Here is a 20,584-nt window from a genome sequence, read left to right on the forward strand (position 1 = left end):
TTTTTAAATGCCGCTGCAAAAACAAAAGCCGTTCATCACTTGGGCTAGAAAAAGAAGTACAGTGGGAAAGAAGGGAACCTAAACCACAAAGGATTTTTAGGAAAAAGACGGTGAGTTTTCAGGCGGCAAAAAGGTCCACGTGAATCTGATGATTTCATTTTTTAATAAAATACCCTAAATTCTCATAAAACTAAATGTGAAAAGTATCTTAAATTAGGGATTCCATGATTCTCCAAAGGGCGTTCTCTGTGTTCCTCCTTCCTTGCCTGGGTGAAGCGCCTAGTTAACTTATTGCACTGGAGTTGCCCGCCGGCTGTTTAAGGTGGAGTCTTGTGTGGATAAAAAAGGGAAGCACAGAGTGCAAACCATATTCCACCAAATCTGATTGTCTTGTTCATTGTTCCCCTTCCAGTTCATGGGGTGATGCAAAGCTCTGATCACAGACAACGTGCATGAAGATTTAGAAATCAAGTTAACTAATGATTTACTGTGTCAATAGGTTACATATATCAATTCTTAGCTTCGCTCCTTTTGGACGTTTAAAATCTTCATTGTTGGGTAACTCAGTAGATATTTTTGCAAGTATGAATGTTGGAAACTTTTTAGTCGTATTTTCCTTTCCTTGCACATTTTATTTTTTTAACTATAATTTTTAAAAATCCATGAGTGAGAAATTAGATGGATCAGCTCTAGAAACTCAGTTACCAGTATGTGTGTACATCTGTAGTGTTTTCTTAAAATCAGACCAATTTAAAAGCTTATTTAGCAGACAGTTTTAAACCCAGATTAAAGAAAACTAGATTGAGTGCAAATGTTTGGCTCCCTCAGCGAGAGGCCACACAGACATCAATGGTACTTTGATGCTTCGCACCAAAACCCCACAGGTGGATGGTGACAGAATTAGAGATGAGCGACAGTGACGAGAGCAGTGGCCCCTTTGATTATGCACTGGCTGTTGGCACTGGATTTCTCCTGGGAGCCCATGGACTCCAAGAACCCTGGTATTATAATGGGCAGCAGCAGAATGGATTGGACTGCTGCTCGCTCTCTGATAGGTGAAGGGATCAGAAAAGGGCATCACAAGTATAGCTGTGCCTAATATTTAGAAGTTGAATCTCTCAGAGACATCTGACCTCAGGCCATAGGAAAGCAAAGGGTTAAAAAAGTCATGCATGCCTGGCCAGCCTAGGGAGGTGGACATTGGATACCTGGGCAAGCCTGGTGGACCCGCCATAATCAAATGTGAAAATTGCCATTTATTAATTCAAGTAAAAGAATTTGAGTCTTTATTTCTAAGCTCTTGCATGAGGAACCCAGTGAGCAATATTCCCCAAGGCAAATCAACCAATAGTAAAACTCTTAAAAAAATCCCAACATTTATGATTACTGTGAAACTTTACGGTGTGTATATTTTTAGACTTGAACAACAGTGGTTTCTTTATTACTATATTTATGAAATGATTATCAAAGTCGGTTAGTTTGCAGGGCTTCCTATTTTCTCGGAAACACATTCTAGGGGTGTAAGGAAGTTGAACTCTTGCTGTATGTAATCATGCACTGAAGATGTCATTTATTTTAGTTTAAAAAGCAAAATGGAGGCAGTTCCTTCCAGTGACTAAAATGGTTTAACTTAAAGTTTAATTAACAAAAAAAAGCCACATTCCCATTTTCCAATTCACAAAGACAGGTTTTTCTTTAAAAATATGCCTGAAACATATTACAGATAATATCCCAAATGATTACTATGTAAACATTGTCATTACAATGAAATTAATATGATATCAGCTCCATTTCACATTGTAAACAGCAAGACTGAAAGCAGAAGCCTATTTAGACTGTCCAGTGTTTGTGCAGGTTTTTAAATGAACCATACAAAATCTACATTGTTCTACCTTCTTGTCAAGAGGATCCATCTGTTTCCAATTATTGGCCTTTAACTGATGAAGTTCATCAAATTTCATACTAATATTTTCTATGGACAACTGCAGCATGTCCCAGAACCCCGCCAAATCCTGGGAGGTGGGCCTTGGATGAGCATTGGGATTCTGTACAAGAGAAAGAAAAACATTCACGCTTTAGAGGTGATGATCTAGTACAATAAGCACAGGACCAAGGTGGCATTTTCAAATATTTCAAATAACGCAAGGAGGATGAGTTCCTTTTGGTTTTCAGATAGGAGAGAAAAGTGAGGCTATAGATGGCCCTTTTATTTATTTATTTTATATTTTATATGTATATATGTCTTATATACATATTCACCTTTATTAAGGACTAATTGACAAATAAACTGCAAAATATTTAGAGTGTACAACGTGATGATTTGATATATACACACATTGTGAAAGGACTCCCCCATTGAGTTAAGTAACACATCATCACCACATGTATTTATCTTTTTGTGTGTGTGAGAACATTTATGTTCTACTCTCTTGGTGAAGCCCAGTTATATAATACACTGCTATCAACTATAGTCACCATGTTCTCATTAGATCTTCAGACCTTATTCATTTTATAGCTGAAAATCTGTACCATGTTACCAACCTCTCCCTATTTCCCCCACACCCAAGCCCCTGGCAACCACGTTTATACTCTCTCTTTCTATGAGTTTGGTTTTTAAAAAAAGATTCCACTGCAAATTATAAGTTTATACACTCATCTTGTACACATTTGAGTCAGTGATTCTCAATGTCAAAGTAAAATTCTTCTTTTGTTAATATAACATCCATCAGTACGCTATGGCAGGGAGTCTAAACATTTGAAAAATCCCAGAATGTATGATCTATGACAAGATGCATTTAAAGCTATATTTAAATGAAAATACCTTCTTGCAAAAAAAAAAAAAAATACAGTGTATTGGTACTAGAGTCAGTATTCAACTCCATGCCATCCAATATACTCAGAGAACATATAAGGAATCTAAAGTAAGATTCATTTTAATACTCATGTTGAGTGAAAATACTAGGGCAAACAAGTGATAAGTAATAAAAGAACTGGATTTTCAAAGTACTGTGTGTTTAACAATTAAGATATCTCTAATGTAGGAAGTCATTTTATCATATAAGTACTTGGACAAAACCATTTGGAAACGAATTAGTTTTAAATTGACCATAACGTAACACGGCAAATGTGAGAACACTTGTCTATACATACACATAGATGTCTGTAGTGACCCATTTGCTAGATAATATTAAACATCCTTTGGTTTGTGGATTGACTTTCTTTGCCCTCATTCACATATCCCTGACAAGTACTAGAAAGTACGAACCACTCATTTATATGGTCTGAGACAGGAAAAACACAACTAAAGACTGAAGGTGTTGTGTTCATCGTTGGTTACTACCTGCAACAGTAGCTAAAGGCATTCATGGGCAGATGGGTGGGACTCCCATTTGCCAAAAGTTTCTAGCAGGGGTCCGTTTTGGTTACCTCTGGGAATCTGGGCAATTGGAAAGACTGTGAAGTCTCATGCCCTATAATAACTGGAGGCCAGTTCGTACTTTTAAAACCAACCCTATGAGAATATCATCAGAATTTCAGGAAGCGCAAGGTTGGTGACCATCAAAGTTAATAAGTTGGAAAGAACGTTTTAGCCCTTTCATGGACTGGCATTATTGGTCTGGCTTCAAAATAAATACAAGTAAAGAATATATTTATAAACTTACACTTTTAAAACTACCCATAGATCATTGGAATAAGTAAGTTCTAAAATTTGTAAGTATTTGGGTCAGTGTTAAACTCTATTCTAATGACATCTGAATTAACAAGAGGGTTTCTCTGTAGTACTTTGATTTAGTAAACTAAAAAGAAAGTTTCTTAATATCTAGGTTCAGAATAGACAGATAATAGCTTTGACAAAGTACTTGTCAAATGGAGTTTTATGATCTCGCAATATATTTCCTTATCTTATTGGTAACTAAAAGCTAAATTGCTCATACTTTGAAGTTCACCAAAGTCTTTTAGGTCACAAACTCTGTTGGTTAAACTGTTTTAGTGCATCAGTAGATGAAATGATAGAGGTCGTTTAACTTTGTAACACGGGCAATTTGTTCCTTTCCCACCAAGACTCTCTTTGCTGCCACATCATCCAGAGGATGGATGGGGAAGCAGAGAGAAAGAGCCTGGGCGCTCAGCCAGTCTCCGAATCAGAGGCTCCTGTGACATCCCAGCACAGAAGGAGATGCACAACCCGCTTCAGTCTGAACCAGGCCACTTGGAGGTCAGAGGTGGTAGAGGTTGAGAAGGATAAGGAGGGCCAGGTCCCTGGGTTGACTTTTGTTGCAATCCATTTATTCTATGCCTGAGAGTCAAGTAGGAGACAAGGTGCAAGTGTTTTCAGGTGTCCTCCTCAGAGTAAGAACTCAAGCAAGGAGAGCTGGGCCTGGTTGTGACCAATCTCCGTGCTGCTTTTATGCAGCTTTGTAGACCTAAGTGGTGCCATCACCAGGCCACCGTGCTTCCTGCTGCAGAGGAGATGGAGCTGAGCGATCAGGGTGAGGAGGGGACTCAAATCCTGGGGGGGATTTACAGGGATTGAAGTCGAACACACTGGGATTTGAACCTTGGCTCTGCCTCTTACCATGCAGCCCTAGCAAGTCACTGAGCTCTTCCAGGCCCGTTTTCCTCAACTGTAAAACCGTCATAAGAATAATGTCACCATATTCTCCAGACCGTGCTTTGAGGATTTAACCAGATCATAAACTTAAAAGCTCTGAGGACACGGTGCGCTTCTCCTCCTCCTTCTATAATTCTTTTCAAAGGTGTGCTGTGTTTGCCCTGTAGGGTGTACTTATTGGTCTCCACCTGTGTCTTCTGGCCAGTTTGAGAAATATGGCTTTATATGAACTTTTTTACATTTAAAGAGCAAAGAGTCATATTAATTAAGATCTGTGACACATCCGCAAGTTTACAGATTAGCAGGAATTCTGTACCTTGCATGTAGTGAAGCTCAATAAGATATTGATTGAATCACTTATCAATACATCTACTGATATATATTAGCTCATAATTCAGAATAGAATTTCTGAGAAGGTGAAAGAAGGGTCAGGTAATTTTTGCTGAGGGAGGAGAAAACAAACTATAGATGTCAGGGGTGGGGGTGAGGAGGAAGGAAAGGATAGCCCCAAGGGGAGGGTTCAAAAAGAAAAGCCTGGTGAAGAGGGACGGAGAGCACCAACTTTTGCAGGCTTTATATCTGCTCTTGGTTGAGCCCTGTCTAGATAAATTCCATTCAGTCTGTATTTGTCCTTGTTAACAAGATGTGGTTAGAACTCTAAAATCATAGTTTGGGTCAATCAGATTGCAAATGATTCGTGTTTTTAACCTTCCAGGAGATAAATGAGTTGCTTTTCATTTTCTTTATTTAGATCCAACTTGATCATTAATTGACCAATAAAAGCTATTTTTGTGGAACGACATTTGTAGAGATGGTAGCATTAAAAAAAAAATTCTGTGAGGAAGCTCTTGCCCTTGTATTTTGCTGGTAATTTTTTTAAATGTTGTTGATGCTAGTATTGGTTTTGTCTCTTTATTCTGGTTTATTTTGTTTCTGTATGTCCAAGAAGGATGAATGATTCATTGGTCTCAGGGAGATCAAATCTATACTTTATGACACCTTCCACTTTTGATTCTTGAATTGAAACAGAGACCTCTGATAAGAAAATAGGCCCTGATGGCCATTTCAGAAAGAAACTCATTATCAAAAATGATTTTTTTGCTGTAATATTATTTTTTACGTATCAGTCTGCTCCATAGTTTGGTAAGAATAATGAAATCAGAAGGCCAGGAAAATGGAAAGTCTTCAGTTACCGAAAAAAAAAAAGGCTGGGGGTGGGGGGAATGGAGTTTTAACTTGATTGGATCCTTTCTTCAAAGATTACTTAAGTATAACATAAATATTTTTAATTTTAAGAAAATCAGGAAATACATGATTCATCAGAAAACTCTCTATTCCAGGTAAGAGAGTCCGATGGGCTCTGACTCGGTTCTACTTTAGTTGGACCGGTCTTGACAACAGGTTCGTCTCGTGGTACTAGCAGGGAAAATGGTAGTGATGGGTAAGGGTACCTACCAGGTTTTCTTCACACAGTTCTCTGAACTGGTAGAATTTCTGGGCCATAAGAAGTTGGGCACTGCCAACTGCGGTTCGGATTTTCCCTAGAACTGAAAAAAGCAAACAGACAAGAAGTTTACACGTGATGTCTCATTGCTGAGACTTAGTCTGGTAAAGCAAAGAGGAAGTTATGCTGTAGTAATTAGGGAAAACGATATGCACACCGCACGCGCGCACACGCACACAGCCCGGTCGTGGCCGTTGCTCTGTGGTCCATGGAACAGACGGTCCTGGGTTAAAGCAGAAAACCAACCTGGAGAAAACCACATGCTCATCATGCATCTTTCTTAGGAATAATGGAGTTTTCCATCACAGCCCTGGATGTTACCAGGAAAGGAGGCAAATAGTTCTGCTTTTTTTTTTTTTTTTTTTTTCCTTTTACTGCAAGGATGAATTTCAAGTGTTTACCAGTAGTTATGGATTTATTTGTGTCAACAGTCATGGTCTGCTAGCTTGTTTTTCTAATCCGAGTCCAAACACAAGAAAAGCAGCCCTAACTTGGAGCGGGGAATCTCGTGGCACTCACCATATCCCATCCATAGCCTTCATTATTTTTCCGGAGTTCAGCCACTGGTACTGTCAGGAAAGAGCCATGGCCAGTTGCAAGATTGTCTAAGGAGTGAACATTGTCAGCCCGTTGCCTAGGGGACGCCAGCACCGCCCCTGCTTTTCCACTCCACGGACCAACGTTATTGTTCATAGAGGTTTAATTCCCTGTGCACTGTGCTGAAAGTCCTCCCCGTTGCAAGCTACTTCTTGCCTCCGGTGCAGTCGAAGGGGAGAACCTTTCAGCGGACGGGCGAGCTGAGCAGAAAGGAGCCTCGGCCCCAGCCTCCCGGGCATACCGAGCTCCGCGTTATCCCAGAGGCGCTCCCTACGCCGGTGGGGTCCCGGCAGCTGCGCGGCTGGAGCCCGGCCACCCGGCACTGGGCACCGGGCAGGAAGGAAGGGGAGACGGCGCCCACAGAGAAAGCCAGAGCGGGGGAGCCTCCGAGGGGGGCTTGCCCGCTTGGAGATCTTCACAGGGAGAGATTTTATGGGACTGAAGCAGTGTTTTTGCTGCTGTAGTTTTGTTCTGAATTTACCGAGCCTGAGACTCGGAGTGGAATTAGATCTCCCTTTCCTGACCTCATTCCCCACAAAGACTGAGAAGACAACGAAAAGCAACTTCATTTTGGGGTTTGTAGTCATCTGCTCCTCTGTTGAAGGCTGCCAGGCTGGATAACGATTTCGGCTGCCCACCCCCTGCGCACTACCCAAATATTTCAGCCTTCCCGCACATGTGACCAGGGCATCTCTGAACTCTAGAAGTCACCAGTCACACCAGAGCTGAAGTGCAGAGATTACCTCCCCAGGGATAGCGGGGGTCCCCCTTGAGAGCCACCAGGCAGCAATTTTTCAGGCCTAGGAGTTGACTTTTTTTCAATCTGCTTGTAAAATCTTTGGGGATGATTACCTTTTCCTCTTTAACAGATCAATCACTTGTGTGAGGTCTCCCTCCTTTTCTCAACACCCCAAAGCAGAAAAGACAGCACAGGGCACCACAGAAGTTAAGAGTACTGGCCCTGACTGGCCAAGAATCCTTGCTGGAACACTTCCTAGCCACTGCCCTGGACAAGTCACCTAATCTCTGTTTTCTTATATGTAAAATGGGGCTAAGGGTACCTACTTACTGGCAGGGTTGTTGTGAAGCTTAAAAGCGGCAATGTGTGTGAATTGCTTAGGACTGGATCTGATTATACAGCAAGTGCTCAATAAATGTTTATTATTGAGGACCAGGACTCCACACTTCCTCTGTGGGTGTGCGACTGTGGGCCCCACACTTGCTCTGCCCAGAAGAGAAGAGAAAAAAAAACAAAAAACAAAGTCTGGATTATTCACAGGCAACCAGTACCCTTGGTTGTCTGGGACAGGTATGTGCTTTGGAGGACCTGTCCCAGATCAGTGAGAGACACATCGGAAGGTGCACTTCCTAAGTGAACACACGGCTTTAGGCAAACTCTGAGGTTTCTGGAGACCTCTCTGAATGATCTTGCTGAAGGGCAGGACTGTGACACCAGCAAATCTCAGAATGATTCCTGAAAGCTTAGAACTAGAACCCAGGTCTCCAATCAGCTGCCTGGGATTGCACAGCTCCTGGGGACTGTGAGAGAAACTTGAGGTATCCGGATACACCTCAACAGTTTGAGCTAATGGTTCTCAATGACACCCAGATACCTGAGCTCTGTAATGGACCGCATAACAAGATGACCTGCATATGACAGTGATTCTCAAATGAGGGGAAAGCCCTGCTCCAAACAATCATTTGGGCAACACCCAACCATGTAGGTAGGGGCTAACTCGGATGTCTTCTTGGAAGTTAAGCAAGGGACATGTTCACTCAGCATGGTCTGGTGAGAGCAAAAACACCGGGAATGGAGTTGGGGCCCTTCTGTTTTTCAGGTTTTTACCATCACGTTCCTTGAATGGAAATTCTCTGCTGGCTCCAGGATTACTTGCATTTCTAGTGTCCGAGAGATGACCTTTCCTAGGCCCAGGGTGGGGAGATGAGGATTTGTCTCCATGAACCAGGAGGGCTTGGGACAAGCAGACGATTACCCCTACTTCCTTGCCCTCCACGCTTTCTTTTCCAGAGAACTAAAAACTCACTTTGATCTTAAGAAAGCTCTAATAAAGTTTTTTTTAGTTTAGTTTTTCCATTAGACACTCACTTGGTGGGTGAAATAACTCTTTTCTTCTGAAGGTAAAATTCATATTTGTTACATAGGCTTTGAGGAAGTAAGAAAACAAAGTAAATGGTAAACTCCAACGGAAGTAAAAAGTAGAAAAAAAAAAAAGGCTGAAGGTTGGTAAAGAAATGAGATAAAGGGCTTCCCTGGTGGTGCAGTGGTTAAGTGCTGATTCAGGAGACACGGGTTCGAGCCATGGTCCGGGAAGATCCCACATGCCGCAGAGCAACTAAGCCCGTGCGCCACAACTACTGAGCCTGTGCTCTAGAGCCTGCAAGCCACAGCTACTGAGCCCATGTGCTGCAACTACTGAAGCCCACACGCATAGAGCCCCTGCTCCGCAACAAGAGAAGCCACCGCAATGAGAAGCCCGCGCACCACAATGAAGAGTAGCCCCTGCTCGCCGCAACTAGAGAAAGCCCACGCGCAGCAACAAAGACCCAACTCAGCCAAAAATAAATAAATAAATAAATAAATAAATAAATAAATAAATAAATAAATAAATAAAAGAAATGAGATTAAGAAGAAAGAAGAATCTGAATGTCATTTTGAAACTACTCTAAAAATGTTCCATACCAGCCTTCAGCAGGGTGGAAAGAAAAGTACTTCTCTCAGGGATGCTAGGAAAAGAAGAATAAGGGAGCAAAAGTAAATGAGATATTCAGGCTGCCCCGGTGGGCCTTTCCTATGCATATAACAGCCCAACCTGGTGAAAGAAAGTTCCAGAAGAGGCCTAGGTACAGGACATCTTCCCAGGGTGTTAGCCTTGCATCTCACTATTTTACTGTATGTGGTGGCAATTAACTTCTCAGGGGCTGGGTTGGCCCTCAAAACCAAAGCCAAAAAAGTCAAAGGAGCCTGAAAGGACTTGTGGGATCTACACAAAAGCTGGTGCAGGGACAGTCCCTGTGGGTTCTGGGAATTCATTGATTTACTCAGCAAATATTGAATAAGGGCATATGATGTGCCAGGCTGTGCTGCATGGATGTGACACGGTGATGAGGACAAAGTCTTGCCCTTGTGGATTCCATTCTGGTGAGGGGACATGGGGGAGATGGACGTCAGAAATAGAAACATAGCTATACGTGTTTGGGATCTGCTAGATCACTTGGATTGGGATGGATGGGACGAAGTATGATTGGGCCAAAGGACAGTGAATTCTTTAAATGGTGATCAGAGAACTTTCAGTTCTCTTGGCCTCTCTCCTTAAAAAATGAAAATAAGCAAAGAACAACAACAACAAAAGTGGTTTGTGTTGGTATCAGTTGCAATATGAAATTGGCTCTGGACTAAACTGTTACAGTAATCATCATTTGAAAATGTCACTGTTTTTTATTTTGGAAAAAAGTTAAAATACATGAAAGTACAAAAAGGGCAAGAGAGCAAACATCCATGGATGTGCTCTCCCTCAAAGGATTGAATGTTAATTTTTTTCAAATTTGCTTCTGAACTTCTTCTTCTTTCTTTTTTTCCCCTCTCTCCCTCTCCAGTGAAAGGAAGGCCTATGGATAAAGTATTTGTTCTCTACTTCTGTCCCCTTTGCCTCCCTCCCTAAAGGAAACCACTAGACCAGACAACCAACATCCCAGTCCCACCCCTGAGTTTATGAAGGTGTCTCCTTTGGTCCTAGAAAGGTGACAGCTAAGGGCCTTCTTGAGAGCAAAGGAGAGTGTTAGATTGGGGTGACCCCTCAAGCACAGCTGAGACCCCACGGCCTAGAATGGGCAGTTTAAGGCTCTGTCCATCCAGGAGGAAGATGTGCCTCTGGGGTTTCCTTTAGTTGGTTTTTTCTCACACTCTGGTCCACACAGTCTTTCCAGATTGTTCCATCCAAATGTAGTTAATAGTTTTTACCATCCACTTCCCTTAGGGCCCATTCCCTGCCTCTTCCAGAATAATAATCTCTGCTGTATCACCCCAGGCATGCCATTTAACCATGATTTATTCCATCTATTTGTATCACATGTAATCACAGAATAGGCCTTGTCTTGCTTTGCCGTTCTTTGCATGTAGGGAAGCCTGGTTTCCCTGCATGCCTAAAAGAACCCTGATGGTGAATTTTTTAGGTTCCTTTCTCCCTTTCCTTTCCTCCCAGCTCCTGTGTTAGTCTATCCCCCAGTGGGACTACAGAACAACAACCCAAAACGCTGTTGAACTGAATTCCTTCTATGTAAGAAGTGGGCATCTCTTTACTAACTCCCCCACTTATAAGCCTAGAGACCTCTCATCCCACGATGAATGGGTGGCTCTGGGGGATCATAGCAGAGAGGACAGGCCTGGGTTAGTTCACCACACAAAGCCAGGAAGATCGGAAAGGCCATCACTGTTTGGTTTTTGCAAAAACCTGCCTATTTATATTACTATTACCTTGTATTTCAAAGCACTTTCTTTTGCCCTACCCAAGTACGTGGGGAGTTTCTTGCCTTTTGGGAGGTCTGATGTCTTCTGCCAGCGTTCAGTGGGTGTTCTGTAGGAGCAGTTCCACGTGTAGATGTATTTGTAATGTATCTGTGGGAAGGAAGGTGATCTCCGCGTCTTACTCTTCCGCCATCTTGCCCAGACCCCTCAAAGCACTTTCACACGCACATCTAATGTGATCCTCACAGGACCCCGTGGGGCAGGGCCAATGTCATCATTTTAGTTGAGAAAAGCTGGGCTCAAAGTATGAAGTACCTTCCCTGGGGCCCTGGTCCAGCTGTGCCCTTTTCCCTCAACACTTACTGAGAACTGGTTCTGAATCTACTCAACTGAAGGCCTCTGAGGGTGATTTCTTTCCTTTATCCACACTTTCTAGCCACGGCCAGTGGAGAGAAGGGGGGCAGCTGTAACCAGTCAGTGGGGGAATTTGCAGAAGTTCGGCAAGTCTGATCCCTGTCCTACATCAGGGCAGGAGGGCAAAGCACGTCTACCGAAAATGATTGTCGCACAAAGAAATCTCAGTCATGAAAAGAATGCAGGAACCAGGGATCACTTGAAAGAGATGGCGGGTGTAAGGTTCAAGTTTTGGTTTTTCTTTGAAAGACTATGCATCGTAATGAGAAGCAGAGAAAGACAAAATAGTCTTTTATGAATACTACGATTTAAAATTTCCTCGCTACATTCAATCAAAAACACAGACATCTAGAAAAGAGCACATCCCCTCCTTCCCACTGACCCCCACAGGGTACCATTTTTATTTGGGGAACAAGGAGGTGGTATAAAAGGCACAGGAGTGAAGGGAATGAACAGTTTCTCTCAAGTGTTCAGTGGTAGCCGAGTAAAACAAAGGCCATCTCCTCTGGGGACGCGTCTGACTTTTTGCTGAGTCAAAACCCTTATTTTATATCCGTAGGCCTAGCTCCCTATCTCTGCCATCACGATCTGTGTGGTTGAATCTGTTTGTCACAAGACTTTCAGGATCAAGGGATTCCTTGCCATGAAACAAAAGCAGAATCATCCCCTTCCCCAGTGGATTTGGATAAAAACGTAATAAAATCTGGTCCAGCTCCAATCGGAGACACTGGATGAGACTGAGCTGGGTCTACAAGGACCCGCATGGGAGATGATGCACATATTTATACTGTATCAAAGGCACCAGCATCTTACCATGTCAAGCTGAAAACATCCCCACTATCTAGACAGCTGGAGGTGTTTTATTGGGAAAATGATTTTTTTCTTTGTTTCTACGTTTCTGCGTGAGTAGGTTGGTTCAGGAATAAATATGTGTGACCCTTTGTTTGAAAAAAATATCCGTAAGCATAACTAACATACGCATTGAATGTTCCAGGAAGGGTTAGGCCTCTAGAGCTGACAAGCCAGAAGCACTGGTTGCTTTGACTGCTTCCATTTCTTACAGACTATGCTGGCTCCACCATCAGCATGTTAGGCCTCCGAAACAGAGCAGAACAGACATATTTTTTTATATCTTCAACCTGGACACTACCTATCAATACAAAGGAGTCCGTCTGGCTGTCCCACCAGTGGTGAAGCTTCTACAGTGGGCAGGCTGGGTGGAACACGTCCCAGGCCCTGCCGCCTACACCTAATTCACCTGGTCTGCTTCCTTTCCTAACTTCCTCTCTGTGTAACATACAAGGAAGAGACTAGGCACTGGAGTCAGAAATACCACTTATCAGCTGCGGATCTTGGGAGAATTTATTGTACTCTCAGACTCTGTTTTCTTTGTCTGTCAAGCGATCATAATACTATCTTCATAGGATTGCTGATTATTTAATGAAATCGTATATGAAAATTGTTAGGATGTAGCGGGAATTATAACTCCTATATCCTATCGACATTCTTTAGCTCTTGGTCATTCACCTGGGAAACTAAAAGGTGACATGATCCCAAACAGGGAATTATTTCTCCTGCTAATCTTCACGCTCCGTCATCTCTCCCCAACAGTGTGAGCTGACTGAATGTCCTCTTTTTTTGGTGGCTTTCATGCAGGCAGACTTAGACAAGCATCAACGCGTGGGTGAATCATGCCTTTGGTCTGTGTGCATAAGAAATCCACAACAATTCTTCAGGGCCCCAGATTTTCGTGCCTATCTGTAGAGTCTGGCATAGCTCCCCACCTAACAGAGCTAGAACAGTGGCCAACTGGCTGCTGGATGACAGAGACACACGGAGAAGACAGGACCTTAACCAAGGCTGGACGCCTAGACCATCCTGCTGGAGCCTGTGCAGAAAACAGACTCGCTGCAGAATCAAGGGTCAGACCCTCCCCGGGAGCCACAGATGCTCCAGCAAAACATGGTCCATCTTCAGGTTCAGAGTAGGCCAGACACATCTGGCCTGCAGGGCGCTGGGCCCACCCGATGCTCTGTGAGCTGTGTTTTGCCATGTGGTTTAGAGCCATTCAAACCCATGGGCTCCAAACTCAGCCCGTCTCTTGCAGCCGTTCATTAGTCCTTCAAGATGGTCTTGGTCACCTCCCTCCCTGACCCTCCTTTTCTGACTCTCATTCACTCACAACTAGACCCCTGGTACCTCATCTTCAACCATAGCTTTGCCTCCTATGAGATGAAGTAAACAGGGGATCAGGCATGAACACTCTCAGTGTTCTGCCCTCTCCTGACACTTGCCCCCCACGCAGTTCCCTAAAGCTCTGAGTGATGGGCGAGCAGTGACGTGGCCGGCATCAGAGACGTCAGGTGCCTGGAGTTACTGCCATTGCTTCCTAACGGAATCAGCCCACGACCGATAACTGCCCCCGTCCTAAAGAGCTCTCTATGCCCACCCTTCCCATCTACCTGTGTCCTTGGCCCAACTCCCTCCTGGCTGCTCGGAGAACCTACTCCCTCTCTGCCACCTCTGCCCTTCTCTGCAGCCTTACTTGAGAGGGCTGCCAGCATTGTCAAGTCTCTCCCATTCTAAGGGGAAAATCCTCCCCCATCTCGTGATCCCCTCTAACTAAAATAAAATTCCTCTTCTCCCCTGTTATGGGCTGAATTGTGTCCTCCCCAGATTCATCTGTTGAAGTCCTGACCTCCAGGACCTCCGACTGTGACTGTATTTGGACCAGGGCCTTTACATCGGTAATTAAGTTAAAGCGAGGTCATTAGGGTGAGTCCTCACCCAACATAACTGGTGTCCTTATAAGACGATGGGATCAGGATGTGGATACACACAGAGGGAAGACCAAGCCAAGGGGAGAGGCCTAGGGACAAACGGGCACCTTGAGCTCAGCCTTCTAGCCTACAAAGCTGTGAGAAAAGAAATTTCTGTTGCTGAGGCCACGGGTGGTACTTTGTTACGGCAGCTGGAGCTTACCAATACATTCCCTTAAACGCTGGATTCTCCAAAGGGCAGACTCCTTTGCTCTCTCTACATCCTCAGCTCCCAGTGGTCCCCTCTCCCTGCGGTCTGGCTCTCCCCTCCCCTGCCCCCTCCTGGACCTCTGCATTTGGCACAAAGGAATCTCAGCCCCCTGGGCGCCCACAGTGCTCTCTGGCCCTGACCTCGTTTTCCTCTTCTTCCCTCCACCTCGAGAATGTTGAACACAAAACTCGGTCCTGAGCCCCCTTCCCTCAGTCCCCTCGAGTGATCCCATCCATGCTCCTGGGTTCAGCTATTCTGTAAAATAGGTTTATTTTGCTCAAATTTGTAACTCTGGTGTATACCAACCCTTTGTGCAGCACGTCTGAGCAACCGCTGGACACCTCTTGTCTCCCCACATCCACATTCCTCTCAGGAGTCCCTGGTTGCTTACGATTAGGGCTACAAGGCTCCATCACCCCTTCCACAGCATGAATGTTCTCCCTCCATTGCCAGTTGGGAGGTTTGGTCCTATTAACTGGAGGGTCTTCTTATCTCATATAATTCTCAGGCTTAAAACTTTTCCATGCTCCCCTATCATCCCTGGGATAAGCGGGAAACTCCCTTCAATGGCCCACCTGTCCAGCCTCACCTCTGCCCACTCCCTCAGTGCCCTGGGCCCTCAGTTTCCCAAATCCAAAAGCTGGTCTCTCCGCAGTGCCTTTGCTCAGGCTAAACACTGAGCTGGGGTGCCTCCTGCCTTGGCTCCCACACTGGCCCCGCCCCCACACCGGCCCCGCCCCCTGTGCGCAGGTGTGCATCCTCCAGAAAGGCCTATCCCCTTTCACCTCTCCCTCGCTTTGCTCCTCAAATTCCCGTGCACAGCTCTGTCTCTGCCCTCTCCGCATTCTTTCCAGCACCATCTATTTATATGACTGACTTTATAAGCAGGCATGGCATAGACTGTGCTGATGTAACTCGCAATTATCCTGTTGGAAGAAGTTTTGAAGTGAACTGACTCATCAATAAACTCTATGTTAACTAGAAAAATTAATTAACGGCAAGATTCCAGGCCTAAGATTCTGCTTCTTTAAGGTTTTACCGTGCCTAGCACCACTTTTTCCTTACAGTCTTGACTGATTAATTAGCTAAGATAGTCTTGGTGGGGCTATTCTTCCTCTTGGTTTTCTGTTTATAATATTAGTTGTGCTGACTCAGGCTGGAAGAACCAAGCCATTTGGGAAAAGTTGAACGAGTTTGTGGGTGAATTAAACCTCCTTATCCTCAACTTCTGACTTTTTACTCACCTGGCCTCCCTCCCCCCACCCCGGGGGAATGTCGTAGACTTTAGGAATGAGGAGGAAAAAGGAATTTTTTTAAAAGTGGATCCACCCACTTACTCCAAAGTCATGTGGATTTGTCAGACCAAATCTGTGTGATTTCAAGTCGGGATTATCCAAGTGGAGACATTTTTATTCACGAGTTTGTCCTCGTGGAAAAGAATTTCTCCAACCAACTGCCCAGCTGCTTCTCAAATACATTTGTGATCCAGAGCTGTTGTCAATAAAAAGGTCTCCACAGAAAACATGGATCTGTTTCACTCCCGGCTGACAAGGGCTGCTCTGAATGTAACAAGAGCACTTTTTTTTCCCCCTTAAAGGAGCCAAAACTTAAATGAACAAAGAATGATGAATTTATGAATTTATTAAAAGCTAATGAATAAAGAATAGAATTCTCCAGTAGAAATTATCCCACGGACTAAAACCAGAGCTTCCACGGGGCTAAACCATGGGGGAAATATTATTTTGTTTGTGAAGAGCAAGTTTTCAAAAATTCAGCTAATTTTTTTTCCCCCAGTCCCTACTCCAGGAGTCTCACTCATAAAAGATGGTTACGCTTGGATCCACATCTCCATTTACATCAGCCATGAAATAGTAACAGCATCTACATCACATAGATAAATACAGTTTTTTGAGCCTTTGAAAGCTGAATGAGATGAAATGAGTTAACATTTCCCTTGGGAATATGGAAGGACTAAATACTGCATTTGAAGGCCATTGCAATGATCTTTCACAGAAATTGTCGGTTATTGTTAGAGAAAGCGATCGGGGACCATGCTGCATGAGTCAGGCCCTCTCTCTGCAATCTCTGCCTCTCTGCGACGCAGAAGTGTCTGGAATACTGGGAACAGCACTGGCCCGGGGGCCTGGAGAGCTGCTTCCGGGCAACCTGCCTTCCCTCTGCCCGTCTTCACCTCCCCACGCCTCCGCGCCCCTCAGCCTCAGACCCCTCCCAGCGAAACACACCCACAGAAGGGATGCTCGGAAATGACCTTCCAGCACCAACACCTTTCTCCTTGTGCCCAGTGCTGTGCAAAGCAAAATGCAGCCAGCGTTCTAGAAAGTTAAACATAAGGCACATTGCACACACTTTTCTTTTCATTCCTGCCACTTCCTGGTCACTAATTTCAGGTTGGCCAGACCTTAAAAAAGAGACTATGCAGTGTATGTGCATGTGTGTGTGTGTGTGTGTCTTGGGGCGCGGGGGTGGGGAGGGACCTTTTTTTTTTAAATAAATTTTATTTATTTATGTATATATGTACGTATGTATGTATTGGCTGCGTCGGGTCTTCCTTGCTGTGCGCGGGCTTCCTCTAGTTGCGGCGAGCGGGGGCTACTCTTTGTTGTGGTGCGCAGGCTTCTCATTGCGGTGGCTTATTTTGTTGCGGAGCACGCGCTCTAGGCGTGCAGGCTTCAGTAGTTGTGGCGCTCGGGCTCAGTAGTTGTGGCTCGTGGGCTCTAGAGCACAGGCTCAGTAGTTGTGGCGCACGGGCTTAGTTGCTCCGCGGCATGTGGGATCTTCCCGGACCAGGGCTAGAACCCGTGTCTCCTGCATTGGCAGGTGGATTCTTAACCACTGCGCCATCAGGGAAGCCTGGGAGGGACCTTTTGAGGGTCATTGCAAAAGAAAGATGAGAATAAAACAGGAAGGAGCTAGGATGCACCCACCTTGCCCCGCTTAGAATCACACAAGGCTTGAGGCAACTGAGCTGAGGAAATCACAGAGCACTCGTCGGCCTGCCTCCCACCCACCAGTCCTCAGGCTGCAGAGACCCTGGGCAGAGCCAGCCTGGGCACGGCACCCATCAACGGTCGCAGCAATGACTGTGCACAGCTTCCCATAACTCAACCTGAAACCGGGCAAACCCCACTTCGGGTTTCGTTACCAGCCCCACGTTCGCTGCCAAGGCTCCCAGGCCTTCTGGGGGACTCAAGGCCAAGTTTCACTAACGGGGATGCTATTACCGGGCAAAATTAAAGTGGAATTAATCTGCCTCCATCCCGCACACGCTTTGGGTTTATCAGTTCGTTTCAGATAAAGCCTGAAAATTCCACAAATAAGTTGTCCACAATTCAGGAGGCACTGCTAGATTTCCAAGCACGATCAACCAGTATTTCATCCTGGGGCCACTGAAACCCGAGCCCGTGTTTCGAGCCGTCAGTGCTGGACCGCATTCCTGGTGGGAGCCCTGCGCTCCATCTGGGCGTTTCGTCCCAGTCAGATAATACCAGACGGATCTCTGTAACAGGCAGGCCCCGGCCAACAGCACCGAGCCATCTCCCCGAGACAGCTGTTTCACACAAGGCCCCATTGTCTGAGACAAGCTCCGGATCGGTTTACTTCGAGAGCTGCGGGAACGTTCTGTCAGCTGCCGCGGCCGCGAGGAAACCTCGCTCACTGCAGATTTCCCTTCTGTTATCGAGCCAAAAACCTACCATCGACTGTTAGGGAGCAAGGTTTCACCCAAGAACTAAAGTCCTCTCGCTGCTTTTATTTTAGCAGGGAAAACAATAGACCCACACACCCAAAGAATTTATAGATGCACTTTTGGAAAGCTGGCTGGAGGTGACCGGGTGACTGTGAGTGCTTGTTTCCTCTCTGTGCTTCCTGGAGCACTTTGTCCAGTTTTGGGGAAAGCAATCTTTTCCAGTCCTGGAAGGCCACAAACAAGACCCCTAGGAAGCAGCAGTCAGAATCAGGATGATTGCAGCATAAAATAAGTGATCGCTGAATAATTCCTGAAGACTGGATGGCTTTTTTTGTTTTTCTTCAACTCTGTGATAGAGAAAGGTGATCGCAGCCACCCCACGCCCCAGGTCTGAACCTCAGGTTCCCATGTAGCAGATGAGTTCTCTTCCTAACTTCTCGCCCCACCCCTGCCAGTGGACATGTTGTATTTTGAACTCAGGAAGATATTTAACAAAATACCTTACATTCTTATAAGCATGATGAATAACTCTGGACGTGAAGATAGCAAGCCTGACCCATCTACCTTCAGCTGCTGCAGACTTTTTTGGGGGGGCAGTGGGGGTGGATATTTTTGTGTGTGTGGTAAAATGTACGCAAGATCTACCATTTTAACCGTTTTTAAGTGGGCCGTTCAGAGGCATTAAGCACAGTCACCAAACGTTTAAAAATATTGAAAACTTGGAATAATTCCGGGGCCCCACGAAATAAATTAAGCAGGTGTGGTTAGACTCATTCCTTTCTTCCACCCTATCCTGCTTATCTTTCCCTACCGAGGATGAAGACCAGCTCTCCTGGGAGGAATCTGTCACGGAGCCACCGTCGTCATGTACCCTGAAGAGAGACCTTCCTATCTAGGACCCAAAGGACACATAAGGTGGCCGGGCCAAGAGACGGATCTGCGTTTGACCCATTTATCAAAGCTATTTTTCTGAGTGTACACAGATTTTTTTTTTTTTTTTTTAAGCTGGTTACTCAGACATTGGCTATGCCTGCCAAACGGGATTGGCCCCTCTTCCTTACCACCCGCCCCCCCCCCTTATAAAAAAAGCGAAGGTTAAATGAGAGAATTAGTAAAAACAAAGGCCCTCTGCAACCCCAGGCCCACTTATCAGAACAGGACTGCGGTTGCCAAGGAAGCAGGGACAGATATGTATGCAGAGCTTTAGAGCAGCCAAGCACACACGAAGTATCATTATCTTGTCAAATGTTATTCGTGTTGTATCTATTCCATCAGGCGCTTCTGTGTTCTGTGACCTTGGACGAGAGACTGCCAGAGAGCTGTTCTGAGGCAAATAAAACAACACCTGTCAAAGCCTATAGCCCACGGCCCAGGGGATTGTGAGGACAAGATGGGTGTTCGTTCACGGGTTTATGTTCTCCCTTCCTCCCGGCTTTCTGGTCAGATCCTCACCGATTTCCATTTGCCTCATTTGAAATTGGCGACTCTTTGACCGGGCACGTGTGTGTACCTCTGCGCTGTTTAGAATTCTGGAATGCTAGTGGGTGGAAGCTTCTGTTTTGTACCATCCAGGGCATGAAAGATAGAGAAAGCTTTCAAGTGCTTCTGGGATGGAATCGTGCCCCGAGAGCTGGAAGGGACACACGGGTTCATCTAGCCCATGCAGCTGACCGACACACAAGTCCTTTCTAGCCTTTCTGTGGCAGGTGCTCATGTCCCTGCCAAATCCCCGTTCTGATCAGCAGGGCTCCCTACCTCACAAGGGACCGCCCCTTCCAGCTTTTGGCAACAATAGCGGGTGAGCTACCTGTTGAATATTTTGTAACTACTTAGGAAGAAAGGTTTTGCCAAGGAAAATACTTTTGTAAAACAGTATTTCCAAGATAGTCCCAGGACTCAAATACATATTCACTGATCCCCTACTCTGTGCCAAGAACCGTCAGAGGGGCAGCGGATGTGAAGATGAATGAGACAAGAGTAATTTCTGTCCTCAGACCTCACTTTTCAGTGGAGGACAGAGATACATAGATTATCATCAAATAAAGTTGGAAATACCTGCTAGACAAATGTGCAGGCTATTACAGAAGCACCAGGGAGGCACACCCAATTCAGCCTGAAGGGATGCATTCTGCAAAGACTTTTAGAAGGTGAGGCCCAAGCTGAGACTTGAAGGAAGAGCCATTTTTGTAGGTTAGATAGGCTTACACAAATAGATGTTTCTAATCTGAATCAGTTTTG

At 45.0% G+C, this 20,584-nt stretch overlaps 1 protein-coding gene and 1 long non-coding RNA gene across 23 annotated transcripts in view; one reads left to right on the forward strand and one right to left on the reverse strand.

Moving 5' to 3' along the window:
* Window positions 1–20,584, forward strand: part of LOC309610592 — a 40,437-nt gene that overhangs the window by 16,801 nt on the left and 3,052 nt on the right. The window lies entirely within an intron of this gene.
* DLGAP1 (DLG associated protein 1) overlaps window positions 1–20,584 on the reverse strand; it is an 856,539-nt gene that overhangs the window by 4,088 nt on the left and 831,867 nt on the right. For 16 of the 22 annotated variants that reach the window (XM_082353525.1, XM_082353532.1, XM_082353530.1 and 13 more), the window contains 2 exons: window positions 6,068–6,159; window positions 1,893–2,045 (listed from right to left, as the gene is read on the reverse strand). In XM_082353525.1, coding sequence (XP_082209651.1) covers window positions 1,893–2,045; window positions 6,068–6,159 — 245 coding nt within the window. Of the gene's footprint in view, window positions 1–1,541; window positions 2,046–6,067; window positions 6,160–20,584 lie in introns of those variants that run through there. The other 6 variants (XM_082353533.1, XM_082353526.1, XM_082353519.1 and 3 more) reach the window with 1 other exon arrangement.

Source organism: Balaenoptera borealis (genome assembly GCF_965194805.1).
Source record: "Balaenoptera borealis genome assembly, chromosome: 14".
NCBI classification, from domain to species: domain Eukaryota; kingdom Metazoa; phylum Chordata; class Mammalia; order Artiodactyla; family Balaenopteridae; genus Balaenoptera; species Balaenoptera borealis.